This window comes from Diuraphis noxia, unplaced genomic scaffold (genome assembly GCF_037042655.1).
Source record: "Diuraphis noxia isolate RWA-SAM2 unplaced genomic scaffold, SU_Dnox_SAM2 contig0003, whole genome shotgun sequence".
NCBI lineage: Eukaryota > Metazoa > Arthropoda > Insecta > Hemiptera > Aphididae > Diuraphis > Diuraphis noxia.
The window spans coordinates 19,885,147-19,908,258 of record NW_028301713.1 but is presented as its reverse complement, the minus strand read 5'-3'; the positions used below and the strand labels follow the sequence as shown (position 1 = coordinate 19,908,258).

At 29.8% G+C, this 23,112-nt stretch overlaps 2 protein-coding genes and 1 pseudogene across 4 annotated transcripts; 1 reads left to right on the top strand and 2 right to left on the bottom strand.

Moving 5' to 3' along the window:
* Positions 1–1,855: 1,855 nt before the first annotated feature.
* Positions 1,856–11,881, bottom strand: LOC107172281 (uncharacterized). The gene is made up of 2 exons (XM_015522570.2): positions 11,463–11,881; positions 1,856–8,907 (listed from the first exon to the last, which is right to left on the bottom strand). Exons 1-2 carry the CDS (start codon positions 11,719–11,721, stop codon positions 8,429–8,431), a joined length of 738 nt encoding a protein of 245 aa, XP_015378056.2. The 5' UTR covers positions 11,722–11,881; the 3' UTR covers positions 1,856–8,428.
* LOC149056997 (cathepsin B-like cysteine proteinase 5) lies at positions 2,920–3,532 on the top strand (annotated as a pseudogene). Its single transcript, XR_016190864.1, has 2 exons — positions 2,920–3,144; positions 3,240–3,532. The product of XR_016190864.1 is annotated as a cathepsin B-like cysteine proteinase 5 (transcript).
* A 6,947-nt stretch (positions 11,882–18,828) lies between the features above and the next one.
* Positions 18,829–22,522, bottom strand: sta (stubarista 40S ribosomal protein SA). Of its 2 annotated transcripts, none has more exons than XM_015520848.2 (7): positions 22,362–22,522; positions 21,591–21,730; positions 21,305–21,510; positions 19,549–19,707; positions 19,329–19,457; positions 19,044–19,265; positions 18,829–18,966 (listed from the first exon to the last, which is right to left on the bottom strand). In XM_015520848.2, the coding sequence occupies exons 2-7, from the start codon at positions 21,721–21,723 to the stop codon at positions 18,883–18,885; spliced, it is 933 nt and encodes a 310-aa protein (XP_015376334.2). In that variant the 5' UTR covers positions 21,724–21,730; positions 22,362–22,522; the 3' UTR covers positions 18,829–18,882. The 2 variants fall into 2 exon arrangements, with proteins under 2 accessions (XP_015376334.2, XP_015376335.2); XM_015520849.2 differs by lacking the exon at positions 22,362–22,522 and adding an exon at positions 21,945–21,963.
* Between the last annotated feature and the right edge of the window lie 590 nt (positions 22,523–23,112).

The following is a 23,112-nucleotide window of genomic DNA, read 5'->3' as shown; positions in this document are numbered from 1 at the left end:
TTCGAGTGTTCAAACTTATCTCCCTATATAAATGGTAACATTAGAGACAGAAATTTATTGTACTACCTACTGCACAGCAACAGTTGAGTTTCAATCTAACTTTGTTAAATAATAAATTTAAAACGACAGAGTTGCAACCATGGCTAGGGTGTTGATGCTGTTGTTCGTGATATTAGTCAGCGTTTGTGTGACGGAACAAGCATACTTTTTGCAACAAGATTTCATCGACAATATCAATAAACAAGCGACTACATGGGAGGTAGGCCATTCATAACTATTTGATATGTTTAATTCGGAAAATTTTTATAAAATTTTTATTGTCTATGTGAAATTAAGTGTAATATTTCATAGCATTGTACAGTCCAAAATCTTTTCCGAGAGTTAGAAATTCATTTCGATATGATATGAATTTTAATTGCGTATGATAAAAAAAATATTTTGCAGAGTAATTAATAATTGTGTATTTATAAATTATTGTATGTACTGAATAACATCTCAGCTTTGTCGTACATATGAAATTTGGATACACAATTGAGTGTCGGGCCACACATAGCGGTTGAGCCGCAGCGGTCCAACCGCTCAACAAATTTAAATTGTTTTATTTTAAAACTAGCAACCGTCATCGTTATCGATATTTTTCGCCCGTATTATTATTGAATGACACCCATATTCTCATAAGTCATAATTAATGTAAAAATAGAAAACAAATATTATATTGTTAATTTTAATTTTAATATCGAAAACCATTATCATTATTTTTTAAATGGATAAAAATATTCAATTATAATACTTACAATTTTTTCAAACTTTTTTATTTTGTTACTACTTTTTATTATGGGGAGTCGCCGTCTCAAAGTCTTCCCTGACGAGCCGCCACTAACGATTGGGGTTTTCAGGTCGGAAACATTTTTATTAAATTAAAACAAACATAAATAAGACACTTAGCGAATCCAGATTGCCTATAGGTCGTACTACGATCGCCGTTTCACACGCACAATCGTCGTACTACCCATCGGCCATCACGTTCTCGCCGACTCACTCAGCGACAACGGGTCTCCCCCCGTCAGTGTGTCTGGTGACGTTTATTATATAGGAAATATTTTTTATGTCACCTCAACATGTCTAGCTTCACTGACCTATGTTAATAATTTACAATTCAAATTACATATGTATATATGCGTATAACAATATTATTTTGACGACTGTCTACAATATATATGACACTACCGCGGTCATTCCTTTCTGAATTACAATAAAATAAGAAAATCTTCCTGCACTGAGAATAAATTGGGTGAATATCAAATATCATAAAACTCGCAAATAAAAATTATTTTGACTTTCCTGTTAACTTTTATCATCTGCAATGGGTAATCTTAAAACTCTCAAATGACACCTATACGAAAATAAAACCTGTTATAAATTTTAAAAAACAGTAATTTATTCACTTAAGACGTAGGTACAAAAAACATTGAGAAATTTTCGAGTTTTTGTCTGAGAAAAACATAATTTATCGAAATTAATTTTTGAAAAAATTATTGAATAACTATTTTCTTATGTGTATAGATAATTGCTCAAAAAGAGTCCTAATAAACTAAAGAACATCAATAACATAGGTGTACGGGCCGGATACGGACAATAATAGGCCGTGATGCCCGGTCACCAGATACTTCGTACGCTGTATATTTATACTCACACACCGACCGACCTGTGTAGATTGTGTGTAAATAGGTATAGCGGCTCAATAGAAGTGGACGCGTTCGCCGAGCAAAACAAAAGAGTGCTAGTATGCGGTGGATGTGTAAGTGTGTATTTGTGTGGGTGTGTGCTTAAAACTAATAATAAAATGGTAACACGGTTGTTGGTAGAATAGATTGCTGTATAATACACAGATTCAAAATAATACACAATATAAAATAATAATACACAGCAATCGAAGGGTCTAAAAAGTACAATAATATGGCCCTCCTGGCCCAACAGGTAAAAAAATAATATAAAAGGCAATAAATAGTTGCCTAAGTGTCACTATCAGCCAATATAGAAGGTAGCTCTTCTGCCTCACAGAGAAATAAATTGTAATATAAGATGCTGCTATGAGCTCATATAAATTGATAAATATAAATATAATATATAGCCCCTTTGGCCTAATAACTATAATATGATTAATATAAATAAATACAATAATAATAAAAACTCACAATTTGGTGGAGCGCAGTCTGGCCAGCTGGTCCTAGCTATATAAGAAAAACTCACACACACACACAGAAACTAGAAAAATTTAATAACAATAATAATAATAATTAATAGTATTTGACACACACACTATGCCGTAACAATACAATAATAAAAATATAATGATAAAATAATGTGCGCTCACACAAAATATAATATAATGTGGCGATTCGCGCCCACACAAAATATAAAAATGTGGCGATTCGCGCCCACACAAAATAATAATATTTTTTCGCGCGCCGTGTTGACTGGAATAGGTACGGTACACAACTAAAATGTCACGGCGGCCGTGTTAATTAAGTCGGCACAGGTGAACCGGCGGCGACCGATAACGCGTTTACTTAATCTGTATATTATTTTATAATAATAAACAACGACGACATAATTAATACAAAAATAGGGAGTATAAAAACAACGAGGATGTGCTGTGCCTATGTGTGTGTGTGTGTGTGTGTGTGTGTGTGTGTGTGTGTGTGTGTGTGTGTGTGTGGGTGTGTGTGTGTGTGTGTCGGTCGGCGAGTGGCACAAACAATAGGTATGAAATACTTAAGGCTTAAATATTTCATAGGTTAGGTAACCTATTTAATGCTTAAGTCTTAAGCATTATGTTAAAATATTAAACTTATATACAATGCTTATTAAACTATTTTTCACGAACTAATCTTGTAACACTTAACGAATAAGGCAGGTATGAACTTCGACCCAGATACACCAGAGGAATATCTCGTAAGACTCTTGGGATCAACCGGAGTACAATCCATAAACAACTATAATACGCACACGTACAAAAGTCAGGATCAAAGTTACGAGCAATTTGAAGGCAAAATTCCAAAAAACTTTAACGCTAGGAAAAAATGGAGCCATTGTCGGTCCATCGGACTTGTGCGTGACCAAGGAAATTGTGGATCGTGTTGGGTATGTATATGCTGCTGCAGACGTCGATTGTTGTGCGAGATGTGTCGACAGAGTTGGACATAAGTTCTAAACGAATAATTATTGTATTTATTCAGGCGGTGTCCACGAGCTCGGCTTTTTCTGACCGTGTGTGCGTAGGATCAGAAGGAAGTTTCAATGACTTATTATCCGCCGAAGAAATCGCCTTCTGCTGTTACTTGTGTGGCCATGGATGTCGGGCGGCAAACCGATAAAAGCGTGGGAACATTTCAGTAAACACGGTCTAGTGACCGGAGGCGACTACCACTCGGGAGAGGTACGAAAACGGTGGTATAAATCAGCGTTTCTTAAACTGTATTCCTTGAAGCTTGAGTATTTTCTTTTTAAATGTTCAGGAAAATTACTTTAAAATATCCGTCATTATGGAAAAAAAAATACTTGTATGTTAGATAATAATGTATACGCCATATGGAATAATCCATCAGCTAACTCAGCTATATTCAATAATCTATATATACTTCTACTCAATATTATTACGATTCATTTACAAATAGTCGTAGAAAAAGCTAAAAATAAAAGTAGGGGTTCCACGATAAGAGTGGACATCAAAAAGGGTTCCACGGATAAAAATGTTTTAAGAAACGATGGACTATACATATAAATCAATGTTTTATATACGTTTAGTTTGACCATGCGCGCGTCAATTTTAGGGCTGTGAACCATACAGAGTGCCGCCGTGTCCACACGGTTACGATCAGTGGTTGACTTGTGGGGGGGGGGGACGCGGGGGGACTGAGTACCTCGACTAATTTTTTGGATACGCTAGCGTACCCCTACTTCTTTTTTAAAGGGGAACGTTTGGGACGGCTTGTTATGTAAGCTTTTAACCCCCCCACCGCCATGATTATGTAAGTTTTATTAAAATGCTAGGGACGCTACATATTTTTAAAAGTAGCTAGAGTACCTCTACTACTTTATTTCCAAGTCAACCACTGGTTACGAGAACAGAAATAACACGTGCTCCAACGAACCGATGGAACGAAACCACAGGTGCAGCAGACATTGCAATCAATAGATCAACTTGATAAGCTTGATTTATATCGTACGCCAGGGGTGGAAAACCTTTTGAACACTATGTGCCAAAAAAAAAAAAACATTTTTTTTCTCGAGCGTGCCATGAAAAAAAATATTGTGATTTGATTGTATAATTATATATGTAATGTATAATTGTAATATGTATAATTATAATGTATTAGTATAAAATAGGTTAGTTTAGGTACATTCAGTTATAATAATATTACTTTGTTTATTATTTATTTTGATGTGAATTTTGTTGTTAAATATACTCGATGGAATTTCGTTGATATTTGGTTTATAATTAGTGACTTAAGACTTTTAATAAAGTACACGCGGCACTGCGTTCATCAATGAAAATTAGTTGGTTTCTTGAATCAGATTTTATAAAATTAATTTGTGAAAATAGTGACTCGCATGGTCACATGCGGTATACGACGTATACTAACTAAAGAATTTTTTATTCAAGGTGTTAACCATATGTTATTTTCACGATACACAATTACTTTATTCTATATCCTTTTTCACTTTGGTACTTATTAAACTTATATCGGAGTTGGTAAATTGCGTCCCGCAAAAAAGGTCATAGTTATATACTGTGTAAATTGCGGCCCGAGTATATTTTATACATACGTAAATTGCGGCCGGGGATATTTGAAATGTACGTAAATTGTGGCCCGGGATATTCCGATTTCCGGTTGGTTATCTTTAATATTGATCGATAAGGATATCACTTGATGCTCACTTATATAATATATTACTAGCCGCCAGTGTGCCGTGTGCATTTGATCGAAATATTTTGCACGAGTTTTTACATTGGTCTACAGTATTTACAGTATTTGTATTTTTTTTAAATTTAATAACAATGGAAGTTATGAAAAGTGAAAAAAATAAAACGTTGAAAATAGTTGATGGTTTCAAATTTCGTTTTCAAAAACTTCTGAACAATGATATTCAACGTTGGTGTTGTACAGTCAAAACTTGTAAGTGTTTTTTAAAATTTAATAATAATAGTATATGTATAGATAGCTTTAAAGATCATAACCATCTACAACTTTCGGAACAAATTATAAATTTATAAATCTTATAAGTTTTTACCAGTATATTAATTCGAATTTTTATAATACTATTTTTTTCACTATACACATTTTTACTACCTAATATATTTTTTAATTATAAACAAAACAGAAAAACCAATATTTTTAACCATACCAATATGAATACAATTATATTGACAGTCCTAAGTCTGAAAAATGGGAAGGAAAATATTGATTTCGTAACCCTTAATGTAATTTACATAACAATGACGAATGTTTAAGTAGGCAAATATATTAAAATATACCGGGGCCGCAATTTACGTATGTATATAATATACCGGGGCCGCAATTTACGTATGTCTAAAATATACCAGGTCCGCAATTTACATAAAAAATTTGAAACGGGACGCAATTTACAGCGACCCACTTATATAGCGTGGTGTTTCCAGCCTTCCAGGTATTGCTGGTATTGGGTGTATATTTTCCTATTAACTATCAGTGTAGGTACTCTTGTGTAGGTTCTCATTTGAAAACCCAATGTCGGAACTTGATGGCGATGTTTCCACAGGATACTTTTTAAATATTGTGAACAATATATTTTATTAAAATATATAATTTTCGTATAACTAAGATTAAGAAGATAAAATCTGTAAAAATTTCTAAAGATATTATATCTGTAATCTCTAAATTCTTAATTCGAAAAAAAACCCATTCACAATAATTAGTTTATATAAGAATGATTATTTAGAGAGCACCAGGTCATTTAAGTCAAAAATATGTAAGTAAAAAATCTAATTTGTAAGATTAAAAATGGAACATTGTTGCCTGTAGGCAAATGCATTTCAAGAAACAAAAAAAAAAAATAGAAAAAAATTTACAGTAAAAACACAAATTACAGACTCAGCTCCACCGTGTAACGTTAAAATTCTTAAACCAAAAAAACTATTCATATCAATAAGTTTATTGAAGAATAATTATTTTGAGGGCATCGGGTTATCATAGATAAAAATATGAGGATAAAAAAATTAACTAACAAAAAAAAAAATTGAGAAGTGATGCAGCGGCCGCAGGCAACCAGGCAAGTGAGTTCACACTACGCTGATGTACCCAAATTGCCTAATCAGAACGCCGAACGATTATCATTTTATCGAGCAAAAAAGATCGAAATATTAAAATGAACCCTAGCAGATGGTATAAAAAAAAATCGAAAATAGATATGATACATTTTGAAAATACTTGATACATCTGGTTTGACTTATTATGTTTAATATGTTATTGTAATAATAATCACAGTGTGGTTTGGAACTTGTCATACTGAGCAAAATGTTGTACAATGAGTATTTATACAATGTGTGAAGACCATGAAAATATTCTTCGACACACGTCAACATTCACCAACCAAACCGTAAGAAAAACATAGGACATAATAAATAAATATTAATAAATTGCAATATGGTTATGAATTCACATCAAATTTGAATTACAACTAATTTCTTAGAAATAATTTACTATAGGTACTTAATATAATAGTTACCACTAATTTATGATGAGGTCCGCATAATAACCTAAAACAAATCTTGTTTTACATTTATACTGCTATTAGGTACTTAAAGTAATTTATTTTACTAACTATTATTAGGCCATGGTAAATTTATTAAGGAGAGAGGCCAAGTGACCCGAACATTTCCCCAATTGAACTACTATGACGATCTTAATTTTTTTTTTATGTTTTTCTTGATAATACATAATGCAGTCCTTATTATGTATTTTAAGACCATAATTTTATCCAAATTTCTTTTCTGATTCTTAAAAATCATTTGCCTGCGGGCGCCAATACCCCCTTTCCATTTTTATTTTAGAAATATAGCTATAGTTTATATGCATATTTATCTCATAGGATTATAATAAATGCTTATAAATGTATCTCAAATTTTTTTGTAAGCTAATAAAGTTATACGTATATACCACCTTCCACCGTAAAAATGACTAAATACTAAATAGCGAATACACAATAAATTGACCCTAATGATATGGGTTAAGATAGGCGGTTAATGGTCGCGACAATGAGGATATTTTTAATGTTTGTTTATAGAACATTATAGCCATCTATGCTTATTATATATATACAGGGTGATTCTTTTATCAAACAACACTCATTATTTAAAAAAGTATTGACTTTTTTCAATTTTTTTTTTTTTCAAAATTGTAGATTTACACTCTTCTTGAATTGTTTATTATTTTTATATTTTTCACCCTTATATTTATTATATACACCACCATCAACTTTTGATTTTCAAATGGTAACCTATACTTCAAATTTCATAATTTAATAAAGCTATTTTTTTAATTAATTATTACGTTAAAATTTTGAATTTAGCGCTAGTAGTTTATGAGTTATAGGTATTTAAAGTTTAGATTGGCAGAGTGGAGTGGTACGGGGTTACCCCGCAAAATGTTTGTCCACTACTCCGCTTGTCTAAACTTTAAATACTTATAACTCATAAACTACTAGTCCTAAATTCGATTTTTATGTATCAACATTTTTAGAAAAATATTCTGCTTTGGAATATGAAATTAAAAAACTATGTTGCCATTCAAAAAAGTAAAAAACTTAAAAAATGATAAGGATAAAAAATATTTAAAAATATAATTTTTTAATAAAAGCGTTGGTTTTTTAACAACTTGAAACTATGTAATACAATATTTTGAAAAAAGTCAATACTTTTATAAATAATGAGTGTTGTTTGATAAACGAATCACCCTGTATATATATATTATCTTAAAACACTCTGATCTTAAATATATTTTATCGATATCTGTACATTAAACTTTTATAAAGACTCTTGCCCGTATATAAGTTAAAAATAACAGTTATTATTTTTTGATAAAAAAAAAACATGGTTCAATACAAAAACTTTTAAAAACGATTTAACTGTATAACTTTTACATATTTTTGAGAATAATAAGATATAGAGTGAAATAACAAGTAGATTTTCGAAAATAGTATTTGATATAAATGATGTATATGTTATATGTATTACCTACCAACCTATACATCTTTATTCTCATACAATATATGCTTTATTTTTCTTTATTATAAATATAGTAAAATAATTTATAGAAACTGTGTTAAAAGACCTAACCTTGAACCAATATATATATAGGCATATATAGCTACACACAATAATATTGGCTTAAGGGCAAAATATGATGTCAAACTTGGTTAATGAACTGCCGCGACACGAAAACGTACTAGTCGTGTTGTCGAACGGATAACTGTAGGCGTCCGGGCAGGCTTCCTTGAAGAATGGTGGATAGTTTTGGGGCCACGACCTACTGTTACAAGTAGCCGGGGTGGTGTAGACACCTTTGCAGCAATCACTGTCCGTGTTGAACAGCGCACAGGCGCTCTTGCAAGCCACCACTCCGGAACCATCAGCTGCATTGACGGCTAATTTGGTGGGGCACTTGCTGTTTAGATTGGCCACACAGTTAGCCGACTTGCAGTCGGTGCTGTTTTTCGATTCTACTTGATATTTGTTCGGTGTGATTCTGATTGGCAGGTTAAATCCGTCCACCAATGACACATAGTAGATGTTGGACTTGGCAAACTGAATCTCAACTAAGGACAAGGGTGGAACGCCCAAGGTCCCGTTGCACTGGATCTTGTTTCCTACATCATAAAATTTTAGTGCAATGCAATATACCACACAAAATCATGTATAGTATTATAGGCTTCAACATGTGTTAATAATTAAATAATTATACTGAATTGCATTTTTGGTTATATTAGCAAGTATAATAACTTTATGAATAAACCTAAATCAGGGAAATTGTTGTTTGTTTTTTAGTAGATTTTATGATAGGCTGCCGTATGATCCAAAACTATAAAATTTTGTGATTATTTAGCTCAAAATTACATTGATCGACTTTCAAGATTTCTATCCAATGCTCAAATGTTTTTTTCAATAAGTTCAAAGAGAGCTAAAAACAGTTCTGAATATTTTCATGCAAAACTCAATTCCCTATTTATAGAAACACACCAAGATATGTATTTATTTATTTAAGCTATTATGGCTTATACACGAAAATTTTATTTAAAAAAAAGGAATCCTAATAGGTACGACGTTATTCTCAGCCATTCGGGCCAACTCACAACACCAAACAAGTATAATACATTTAAAGAAGTACCTATACATATATGTATTTTGAGTCAGAGTCAGAAATTTAATTATTAGATAGTTCTATCAAATATATTATAATTATGTTGACAATATATAAGACCCTTGAATTGTACGAGATCGATATAAACATAATATTATAATTCGTGGCGGTACAAAATATGCGAAAACTGGTATACCATCACCAGCGTATAGGTATTTGAAGGAAAACAAGCGTCATACACATTACACGGCCAACTGTAATAGTGACGAGTCTAGACTATAAAGCACGTATTTATATATGCAATAATAAAACCGTAAAAACATACATTAAAATTTCAAAAAAAAGTTACAAGTAAAAACTAAAAACAAATGAAAGCAATTAAATCGTTTATGTACAAGCCAATTTATTAATAATAATTTAAAATTAATTTAACATATATTATGTATATATATATATATATATATATTACATATAAGTACTTAATTTAAAACAAGTTTTTTTTATTGTAAAATTGTCTGGTAAGATTATGAACAAAAATCAAGATAGTTCAGTGTTCACTGTTATAAATAATAAATTTGATATTAGTTTATCGAAAACCAATAGGTTCGTAATCGGAAAAATGCATTATTAGAATTTTCCAACCACGAAATATTATTTTACACCTGCATGGCTACATGCCTATATTAGTTTTTTGAATAGCCGTACAATACGTATATAGGTCATAATATATATTAAGTTCCTTTGTACGTATGTTGCTGTTAATATTTAATGATAACGTTACAAGAGTTAAATTTTTAATGAACTCTTTATATGATGAGTATGTAATTTTTCTTGGCCATATAGATGAAATTATTCTTTACTGTTTTTTTTTTAATATTTTGATAAGATTTGATGCATCTGTGTATAAATGTGTGGTCTATCATGTGGTTATATATTCTAGGTTATAACTGAGATTTTCCCAACTTCAAAATCATCATAGAAATCATAATTATAATTCTTAGGCTATAATGAATAATAGTAATATAATTATAGTAATATTTTAGTAAATATTTTGTAATTAAATAAATGTATAAACGAGTAACATATTTAAATCGTTGCATTTTCATTTTTATCGACATTTCATTAAAACTTAAGATTCTAATTTTTTTTTTTTTAAAGGTACTAATTAGTTATTACAAATATAAGTGATGAGTATCTAACTTGATTAAGATATTTTTATCAGTGGCGTACAATGTAGAGGGAGTCTAACTGGTTAAAGTTCCACCCCAATTTCCCATTATATTATTATCACTTTTTTTAGTAAACAAGGATGTAAATTCATATACGTCTTACACTATTACTGTTTTATCTCTGGTCAATGATTAATAATATATATACCTTACCTAGGTAAAATAATTTTTGCAAAAAACTTGTACTTAGTTCCATACCAATTTTCTTTAAATGATAAATAATTTCTTGGTAAAAAATAAAAATATATGAACTAATTTTATGAAACACATTTTAATAATTTTTCAAGCTTTAGGTATACAAATTTTTAACTTCAAATTAATTATAGTTTTGTCAAAATTTTTACTTTAAACACTTATAAGATTATCTTTCTAATGTTATATGTATTTTTTTTAATTCCTGTGGTAAAAACTTATGAGGAACTTTATATTATGCATTTCTAAGCTTTTTTACCGAACGAATAATTTTTTTTTTTTTTGATATTTTGATAATTTGTTTATTTTGGTTTTTTCGATTATTTTGAAAAATAATGAGAATTTTCAATTTAGACCTTTCAAAAATACTAACTAAATCCAATTTTCTTCCAAAAACATCCATCGAAATTTATGATCACAGAATTGTTTTCCACAAGAAAAGTTGAAACGTTGTATAAACATTCTCAGTTACCTTAACTAAACGTCTGAAATTATCAGACAAGACAAAATACAAATAAAATGTAATTCATTTTTAGCCCCCTCCCCCGCCACCACCATCATTAAAAATCCTGCTTACGCCACTGATTTTTCACACATCGTCATAAGCATTATATATAACAAATAAACCATATTAAAAACTTACCGCAATCGCCTGTTTCGCATTTTCCTCTACTATCACAATTAGTTCTGCCCCAAATCCTACCAGCCCAAGTTGGAGACGAGAGAATAAAATGAGTCTTGTAGGCGTCCAACGAAAACCCACCGTTTTCAAGATGTTGCTGTCTCGGGTTGCCTTGTATGCCGGGCCATACAGTAAACGGGCAATTGTTTGTTACTCTAATCATGTGTGCCATACTGACTGCAGCGATTTGAACAAAAAACAATACAATTTTAGAATCCATATCGAGAGTTGAGATCGTGGGACTGTGATAGCTGAATCGGCGATTAACTGGCAACAGAATTTACGAGTTGTTTTAGCAGTGGCGTCGCATTCCATATCACATCTTGTTTATATACCTTCCTGAAACGTACACCATTCGACAAAAATAATCTATTCTACAAAGGAACAACTCAAGGTTGTGGACGACGGACCTCTTTCTCTTATACTAATAAGATTATCAATAGGTAGTGTTGTTCTTCTCGAACCATGGTCACATAGATCTTATACTTAATATTAATAATACATTGTATAATATGAGATAGGTAATAATTATTGTTTTATTTAATACACTCGAAAATTATAAATACTAAAAAACCTAATAATCGTAATACATATACAACAATTTAATAATATATTATTATTTGTACAATAATGATAATAATTATGTTAAAAAACTTAAAATTAAGATAGACTAAAATTTTATCATATCTTCCCTCATATTGTGTGTGTGACGTGTGTGCCCCCGATACAGAGGTCCACGAATTCGTATCTATGATCAACTAACCTAACCAACTATAGAGTATATTTATAACCATGTTGTTGCAAATTAATCTAAGCTTCCAGCCGTCAGGAAAATTATGAAACTATGTCTAAAACAAACACATGTTTAATATTTTGTCTTTTGATACTTTGATGTATCATATGATAGTTTTTTGCTATACATGTTTAAATTAACCATTAGTAATTTAGCACTTTGATTTAGTATGTATTACTTGTAATTGTACGTTATTTTCAATTCATCAAATTATTAGATTATTATCTATAATACCTATGAATCGATTATTATAGTGGTGGGGTGATAACAATTTTACGTGCATGGACGTGACGATATCTAAAACAGGTAATGTAACAGGTTTTTTTTAAAGCTATGACGTAGCAAAAATAAACAAAAAATTTTAATTTTACGTTCGTTTTTGTAATTGTATATTTGACCATCTCCCTCCGTATTACCATCTAAATCCGATGATTTTCTGCCACCAGTCACCACAGCTCAGATGATAATAATGAATTATAAAATGAGTGCCTAAATATAATAATACATTATTATTTGGCAAACGAAATTAAAATTAAGATGGAGACAACAATTCTAAAATTTTATCAAATGGATCTTTATTATTTAGCTATTTGATCTTTCTTCGACGTTTTTTATCGTTCCATTTAGAAAATGGGATCTATAGTTATCTAAATGATACCTACTATTGATGAGGCTTCAACAGAGAATCAAAAGTAAACAGAATATTAGGTTAGTTTTAGATTCTGAGCGGGGCGATGAATGTATTGATTTTACCATGATGTGTTTTTTTAAATTTTTTTTTTATGTCTGTCATCACGTTTTGGGGCAGTAAAAGTGCTTTGATTTTTGACTCAGTACCTCGTTCTATCAGAAAGTGAATCTAGTTGGTACTTTGGGGAGGTCGAAAGTAAATTTTTTTAGAATATTCTTAATACTTTTCTAAATAATCGAGAAAAACAAACTAAAAATTAAGGGAAAAACGGGAAATTTTACGCACACTCATTTTTCGACAAAATCGATTTTGGTTTTTGATGTAATTTTAAAACAAATGAACATATACATGGAATTTTAACCGAATTTTCATATATGTATATTCTATCCACCATGCAATTTTCAAAATTTTTTTACATAAGTTGAACTATTTATAGGCATATGCAATTTTCGATCATGATTAGTTTTTTTTAAATTAATATCGATAAAAATGTATTTGTTGGGTTGAAAAGCTTGAAAAATTAATACAGGATTCCTAACATATTGTTACAATGGGAGTTGAAAAATAAAATAAATTCATTGTCACAATTTTTTTTATAAGCATTCAAAGTTTGAATTTTGACAAAATACGTAAAAATCACAAAAATTCGCAAATTATTTCATGCTAGAAATTCATAAAAAAATTTCCTTTTATATCTAAGATTTGAAAAATTAATACAAGGCTCCTAACACATATTTTTACAATAGCGGTTGAAAAATAAAAAAAAATGCATAGTCACAATTTTTTTTTACAAGCATTCAAAGTTTGAATTTTGACAACATAGGGAGGCTACTAATTATTGTCTGAAACAACATAATTTTTTAAAAAAACTCTGGTAAACGATTCTGATCATACAAAACTATAGATCAAAAAAATATAACCCTAATAATTATTTATCTATAGTCAAGAGTATTCATTACTTCTCTCAAATCAGTGAGGCAAAAATTGAAAAAAAAAATTATAAATTTGTAACGCGATCGGGACATGTACGAGTAACTAGGTAGCCGAAAATAATTCTTGTGTCTAATGACTGATATTAGATACACGTAAAGTTTTATCTTGAAACGATTTTTGTTATTTTGTGATAATCCAAAAATATAAATCGTAGAAACTTGAAACATTACACTAATACTTAAATTAATATTATAGGTAATAATTAGATATTAGAATTATATTATTATATTAAATATTAATTATATTATATGAAATTTATATTTAGTAATAATTTATTAGTTCAAACTATCGTTTTAGTAATGGACAATGGTAATATTATAAATATAAAGATTATTACTAGCATTAGGTATTTAGGTATATAGATTTATGGTTGGTACTGATATAGCTGGTTCTGTTGCCAATTTCGTCATAAGGTAGTTTTTGAAGCCAATAATATTATTGGTTTTTTTTATATATAGCTAGTTTTGAGATTGGCTTAGCGACGTAGGTGCCAGGTGGTTTAGAAACAAACAATAAAATATAAATTTTACGTCACACATACCTTGGAGAATGTCAAAACTTTGTTTGATATCAAAAACAAATAAATTTAAAAAATATCATAATGTAGGTACTTTCATAATTGCGTAAACTATTTTATTATTTTAGGAAAAACATTGTTTTTGTATGACTTGTTTTAAAATAGTATCGGATGAAAGTTAAAATATTTGGCCATGGTCAGATGGTTTATAAATCAACCCTAGTTTTTCATGATCATCTTAGATCAGTTCTTAATGATGTAGAGAAGATTCTGCGGAATTATCTCTATACACCGAGTAACTACATGTTTAGATGTTCAATATTTTATTTGTATGAATACAGTTTGACTATTTAGAAAATACAAATTAAAAACGGTTTTAAACAATGTTCTTTTAGAGGGTTTTGAAACGATACGCCTATTATAATATTATTTGAAATATCATGCCTATAGTTAGTAAAGATGTTTTAATTCTGTGTTTAACTTTATATTAATCAGTAATCACGAATTAGAAGTAAATATTTTTTGTTCTACTCAGGAGAGGAAAAGTGAGTACCTACTGCTCGGCTGTACAGTAGAAGTTGGCCAATGCAGTAATGGATGCGTTAAATTCTAGTTCCATGATAAATCAAGTGAAATATGAAATATTAACGTATTATTTTTAAATAAAATAACGATATAGTTAATTACAACAGTCGTAGCGCCGTACGTGTGGGGTTCTGCAATATACATACGCAATACGCATTGACATTAGGAATATACCTACGTAATTATACGTATTTATACAGTTATACGACACATTCAACATAAAAATAAAAATACCCAAGTCTCCAAACCCTCGCCAAGTACGATCGGACGCTCCACAAAAAGACATAAAATGTTCTTGAAATATATATTATATTTTTTAGGCGGAGGGAATGTAATTAACATAATTTTTCAACTGTTAGTTAAAATAAATAACAATTACAATTTACAACTTTTATTTAAACACATTCGTCGCATAATTTCACCTTTATTTAATATTTGGGTACCTTAGAATAACCACAAAATAACACCCGACCATGAATGCAATGGGTTACACACTGATGGGGGGTTGTTTGTTCATGTTTTCTGTTTTTAGTTTAGATGGTGATAAATTAATAAAATATATTGATAGAACATAAGAATATATACAATATACCTACATATAATTTTTTTATACAACCCCTTCCATTTAAAATAGCACTAGTGTATGTCACTGCATGAATGTAGCTAAAGGCTAAATCTAAAAAAAATATATAGCTATATAAATATACTAAGCTAACCAAAATTATAAGGTATAAGGATACAATTTACAAATTGCAAATTATAGAACAACTATAATAGTTATACAACTATATACTATAATAGTTAGAAATATATTGGGATCGTATAAGTTTAGTAGGTTTTTAATTATTGTGGTATATACTTACCATAGTTTTTGGTAATATAAAGTACCTAGACAAACATAAAAAAAATTATTTAACTTGGTTTCAATACTTAACTATAAACAAAAAAAATTTAAGTTATGGTTGAAATCCTGATATCCATCAAGCGTCGGCTGTCTCCATACTGGCAGGTATGAATAGGTTTCATATCAGTGGTATACTGGTATGAATGAAAATATTCTCATCACCTACTGATTATTTATTATGCAGTGGATGTTTAATACTAATTCTGTTTTTATTTATAGTTAACAAATAATATCCAATATTCCAATGGATATTATTAAAATATTCCTATACGTACCTAACACTTTCTTCCGTACAACAGTTCTTATTACATGTTTTTTTTCTAATTTTGAACTTAAACCTTGTCAAGTTTTTTGACCCAGAATCCAAGCGTTAAAGTTTGTCTTATTAAAATAAAATAAATAAAATTGCTGCGATACTATGGATTTTATTTTTTAATTGATAAAATTATCTATTAACATATTATTTACAAAATCAAACTAAAAATGTTTCATATTAAAAAATTGCACTAAGAGTTAAAATAACGGTTTTGATTCAAAATCTTCTGTCAGCCTATATGACTATATCATAAAATATATTTCTTATTAATCTTTCTTTACAAAATCAATAGCATCTCATAGAATCTAAAAATAGTTATTTTTTGTAGCTAACTTTATACAATATTATAAAAATAAAAACTTACTGTTAATTGCCAAGTCTCATAATAGTTGTATTTAATGCATATGACACTATATATCTCACTACTCATATAAATATTCTTTTAAGTAGGTCACGCAGGAATTGTGTGTTTTATGTAAACGGAGATCGTGTTCTAATGTTTTGTTGTAGGGGACATCTGGTTAAGTGTCGCGTGTAGCCACAAGCCACGATCACACGCACCATATATGACCATGGGAGTTACGTAACATAGATAATAGATATGACCACTGGAGTAGGGACTAGGGATTTCTCTACAAGAGGAGCTCGTAGACCGTACGATAGTCAGACGAACTTACCAACAACTAGCGACTGGAAGCTGAACACACTAGAAGTCACATCTCGTTATTACCATTAAATAAATTAATTGAACTTTGTCATTTTTTTCAATATTATTAATTATTGAACTTGTAATAAATAAAATATTATTCAAAAAACATCAAGTGTTGATTATTCCATTCAACTTCTTGACAATCCTATAAGGGCTCGTTACCATTTACGACTCGTGCCGCAGTCAACATGTTAACTATCTATAGTTTTCAATTTGAAATTTAAAAAAATTGCCAAAATATGCAAAATAAGCTAAAAAATGTTAAAATAAGCACTTTCCTGCAAAATTTATCAAATATGCAAAAATATGCACATTCAAATTTTAGATCTGATATCGTGGCACCGATAAATAAATTTATTTCGCACTCTGCTATATTTAACAATAATTAAACAAAGTATGCAAATGCTATAAGTCCCTAAGCCTACTAATAACAATAACTAATACTAATCACAACGATGAATGATCTGCTTTGATTTTCAAGAATTTTGATTAATGAATCTATGATAGATTTATTTCGAATTTAACTTCAACACAGTTCAACAACTCTTGTACCAAAACCTCCAGGTACAATAACACCATTAGTGATGGAAAATAAAACAATTTATCTACTAATGCCGTTCCCAGGATTTGTTTTTAAAGGGGGCTTACTTAAACATTCATACCTCACTAGGAAATATATATATATATATATATACACATATACTATTTAATATATAAAATATATTTATGTAAATTGTCACAATTTTAAATCTAAGTTTACCCGTCAACATTACTATGATGTGAACCCATTAAGCATAATTAAAAAAATTTTATCAACTGTGATTTCGAGGGGTTTTAGGCCCAAAAGTCCAACTCCTAGATACAGCACTGATATCTACCAACCTCCTACCTATAAACAATTGGCCAGTAACTTCCTCATGTCATGATTTATTCTCTCTGCTATACTTCATGATTATTAACAGGATTTTATAATTCAGTCTCAGCTCTAAGATTTAACATACTATCAGTAATGTGTTGTTACGTTGGGTAATCACGGACAATTGGGAAATCGGCTGTAGCAACTGTACTCCACAGTATAACAATGTAGTTTTAGACCAATTTCCTTATAAGTTTCTCCTATTTTAATAGAGGAAAACTGCTAAATCATTTAATTCATTCAAATTATTAAGATTAAAGAATAATTAAATTTGTAAATAAGTCATGATTAACATACATTAGTATTAATATTGGAATATTACTAGTCAGAATTATTTTAAAAATTTTAAATTCTGTAAAATGTATAAAAAAAAATTCTATCAATTTTTTTTAGTGATTTAAGGATTATTTTAATCTCATAGTTTGTAGTTTATTTTTAAAAATTACAATACTTACCTCATAAAAATATAAATAACAAGTACTACATAACATTATATCATGTATACTATATTTGCTGTAAGTTAACCCACTTACACGCATGGATTCTGAACCGCCAAAACTTTCAGAGCCCCTCGCGTCGGAGACCGGCAGTCTGTGATTGGTGTCAGTGGTGTTCGGAAATCGACAGTATTCGTCGTAGTAGGCAGCTGTATACAGAATGTTATACAAAATAATTTTTACGAATTATACCTTGTCGTTAACGTCAATAAGATAATCAAATCACAACGTATACACCAGGTGCAGTGGTGACTGGTGACGATCGCCAACTAGCGCTCAGAAGACACGGTGGCCTGCGCGACCGCCACCGGTTTTCATCGAGTGAGTGGGTCAACTGGCGAATTGATTATAGTAAAAACAAGAATAAAAGGAAATTAAGGCAACTCTAGATAAAATATAAAAGGTATATAATTCAAAAAGAAGCTTATATTCTTTATGAAAAAAAATATTTTACATGTTGTTAGGTTGACCAGTTAGGTGCAGAACCACCTCCCCAGTTGGTATTGGCTGCACCAGTAGCAGGTGCGGCATTCCATTCATCAGCCTAAAATTTAAACAAAATATAGCAAAATACATATGAAAATAAATTAATGGACTTAAAACAGGCAAGAAAATACAAACCGCCCAGTCAAGAGCAGGAGCAGGAGTAGCTGGAGCTACTGCCAATGGTGGCAAAGGAGTTCCATCTTCAGCCCAATTTTGCGGAGCAGTAGCTGCTACAGCACCTTCATTCCAGTCAGCAGCTGTATTGGACAATGAATAAGCTTCTTCTACACCAACAACTGTCTTAACAGTTGAAGCGGCAGGCAATGCTTCTTTAGCAGCCGCTTCTTCTTTTTCAACCTAAAAATTATTTATCATAATTTTATTAGTTATGAGTATAGTAACAAAGACAAAGACGCTTACATCTTCAGGATCTCTGTAAAAGAACAAATCGACAACAACATCCCATTTACCATCACGAGGAATAGTTCCCCTAAGACGAAGAACTTCACGGGCCAAGAACCACCACATAAGTCCAATAGAGTGAGGAGACTATTGGTAAACAGTAAATAATAGATTTAATATCATAGAAGAACAAATAAAATTATAAATACATGATAAGAAATAATAGTAAATATATTACCTTATTATTACACGGAATGGCAATGTCAACATATCTTAATGGAGTATCTGCATTACATAAAGCAATAACTGGTATGTTAACATAAGAAGCTTCAGTGATTGGCTGATGATCAGTGACTGGATCGGTTACAACAAGAAGTCTAGGTTCACGGAAAGCAGCCTAGTAGGAACAAAAAATAATCCATAAGCTTTTACATAAGTAGAAAATAAAAATAATACATAAAAATATGTTATAAATGTAATCGATTTAAATATTATCAGTGCACAATAATTTATCAATCATTAATTTTCAGATTGACTGGGGTGTATAGTCATCATATAAGTTTCAAAGGTTAAATTTATTTTTATTAGTATTATAATGAATATAATGATAATTATGTGTAATACATATTAAGTTAAGACATTTTTATTAATGAGAAAAAGTATAAAAATTTTCATCAATTATTAAGTGATAGACTTAGTAAACAAAATAACTTGGTTAATATTACGCTTAAGATATTAGCGAAATCTGAACAATTTTACAAGCAAGTAAAGATGATAAATTTAAATAAATGTAAATTTGAAAGTTATCTCAAAAATATAAGAATCAGAATTACAAATTTATCAATCATTAATATTCAGATTGACTGGGGTGTAAATACATCATATAAATTTGGTAAATATAAATAACTTATATTATTTGTTATATATAACAATAATAATTAAATGAAGAATTTTGTTTAAATTAAAAAATACATCAAAAATAACAAAAATATTTTTAGCAACTAAGTAAGATTGACTTTATTTAATAAAAACACAACATATTGTATTAATTAAATTCAGTATCTTAGTCACTAAAATAATGAAAATATACAATCAAGAAATTTAGAAAATTTATAAATCAGAAATTACTGATTGATCAATCATTTTAATTCAGATTGACTGGGGTGAATATTAAGTCATCATTTAAAAAAAAAGTAGTATATTAAATAGGTAATATACAAATCTTCACTTATAGTTAAACCTTGAATAACCAAATAAAAATAGAATACAAGGAGGTTTCTAATATTAGAACTTAATTTTCAGATATAATTTGTGGATATCTAGGTAAGCATTTTTTTGTTATAACATTATTATAGATAACAATAAAATAAATAATAATAATCACTTAACACATTTATATTCTTAATTTTATTTTTATTTTATACACATATAAAAATTAGCATTGTATATATATTATGTTGTTATATTAACACTATTTGTTATCACTATAAGATTTTTATATATATTTACTTTTGTCAAAGGGTTAAGCCAGTAAAATAAAATATATTTTATGACCCACAGATTATCTGTAGAAAATAATAATTATGTAATTTAATTAGGCAAGTATATTGTATAATTAACTTATATTTCCTAACAAAATAGGTATACAAAATATTAATGAAACTATACTATTTGGCACATAGATCATAAAGCTTATGTCTGGTATGCCCATAATGAGGATTCATAGTAATCATTTTTACATATTTTAAATGTTATCTAAAATAGTCAGGTGATTAGAAACGATTATGCATTTCAGTGTAAACAGGTGTGCATTCATAATATGATTACAGCCTTGGTGGAAACAATGTATAAATTCACAATTAGTTTGATCATATGTACTTATTATTCAGTCATAGTAATTCAGATTGACTGGAGCGTACAACAAAAAATCATATCAAACAATTACACTTGTAAGAGAACCATTATTACAAGTTGAATAAAAATGTACAATTTACTTGTATCTGATTAGTGAAAGCTCCTGGAGTGAAACGACCAGCAATTGGTGTGGCACCAGTGTAGGCTGCAAACTTTAATACAGCACGTTGTCCATAAGGTCTAGATGAAATAACAAAAATTTCTGATGGATGTTCAACAGCAACAATAGCCCTAGCTGCTAACAATAGTTTCTCCCAAGTCTTGTTCAAGTTGAAAATATTCAATCCTAAAAGTAAAATCTCAATAAATAAAGCGCTCCATTTTTTTTCTTCTTATAGGTAGATCTTTGGTTAAAATATAATTTACCGCGGCTGTTTCTCTTATAAGCATATTGTTCCATTTGAAAGTTGACATTTTCAGCACCCAAGTGGGTGGTGGCAGCCAACATCTTGGTGACATCATCTTCCTTCAAGCCCAATACATCCAGTCCTCCCGACATGTTGCAGCTTAAAAAGTTTATAAAAAAATAATTTAACATATTGACGCATGAGAGTTAATTAATTGTACAAAATAAAATACAATAGATAGGCAATTTAATTATATTAAGAAATATACAATATAAGTAACCAAATTTTAAGTACATATTGTAAACATTTAACCAATATGTATTTATCAAACACAATACTTATGAGCGTAAAAAAAAATACATCATCTGAATACCTGATGGAGAGTTTTAAATGAGTAAGTTATAATTCATAAGATATTATATACTAAATTCTACTGAACAGCGAAAACATGATGGTGCGTATAGTGTATAGACCCAACACAGGTTACAAAAAACATAACCTCAAATTTTTTTAAGACTTTCATTTTCTTGTCGTATATGAGTGAGAATTCGCTAAAATAATGAACCGATTGAAATGAAAAAACTTAAGGACACAAAAAAAGAAATATGCAGCAACATTAGCACTAGTGAGGTTTATAAAATAATGCCACATTACATGTGACCAAAAATTGACATGACATAAAGCCAAGAGGCGGTGATTAATTAGTTAAATGGTCTTTCCTCAGCTCTAAATCGTATAGACATCGTCCTGATGATTAGTGATCAATAAATAATAATTAAATAATACTTACAGTAGGTCAGACGCCTAATTCAACAAGTTTTATTAAAAAAATTAACCAGAAATCTTAACACTTGAAAAGAGTCAACGAAAAAGAAAACATTTTCAGAACATCAGAACGAGAGCGCCGTATGAATAGGCGGAGCGTGTACGTCTATTTCTGCAGTGCAGCCAACAGACACGTGGACAAACCAAAATTCTTTTTTCTCCAATATTGTTCTGTGATAAAAAAGTTAGAGATTAAAATGCCGCGCAATATTATTAGTTGTCACATTTTTACTGTTCTATGATTTTACCATAGACATAATAGAATTATTTAATTATTTAATTAATTATTGATTTTACGGAACAAATTAGTAGGATCGTACTATCATATTCTATTAACTAAACAATAAAAGAATAAAATATGGTACTTTTATTCATGCTTTTTATAGCCCTGGTATTTCTGTAATATTTGTACATATTGGGAGGGGGGTCTTTAAAGTCAGATCCCCTCTCAAATATTTCCAATATTTTTTTTAAGCTTATTCGACATTTCGACAAAATAGTAAAATACTTTGGTTTTAGACTTTTAGTAGGGCTTTAGCAGTTTAGCGTACTACCGTATTAGTGTTCATTCTTTCCAAATCTCAACGTCAACGTTATTTGCGCTTAATATGTCCTGTGATCTCAAACTTTAGTCGTTTGGTCGTTGTTAGTAATTTTATAAATAATTCGATTTGTACCTATTCAAGTATAAATGTTTAAAAATTTTGAACACCCAT

Coding starts and splice junctions, on each gene's coding strand:
- LOC107172281 (XM_015522570.2), bottom strand. CDS start 11,721: ATGGATTCTAAAATTGTATTGTTTTTTGTTCAAATCGCTGCAGTCAGT. Junction 8,908..11,462: donor ATGCGAAACAGGCGATTGCG/GTAAGTTTTTAA, acceptor TTTATGATGTAG/GAAACAAGATCCAGTGCAAC.
- sta (XM_015520848.2), bottom strand. CDS start 21,723: ATGTCGGGAGGACTGGATGTATTGGGCTTGAAGGAAGATGATGTCACC. Junction 19,458..19,548: donor CCATTCCGTGTAATAATAAG/GTAATATATTTA, acceptor GTTTACCAATAG/TCTCCTCACTCTATTGGACT. Junction 19,266..19,328: donor TTTACAGAGATCCTGAAGAT/GTAAGCGTCTTT, acceptor AATAATTTTTAG/GTTGAAAAAGAAGAAGCGGC.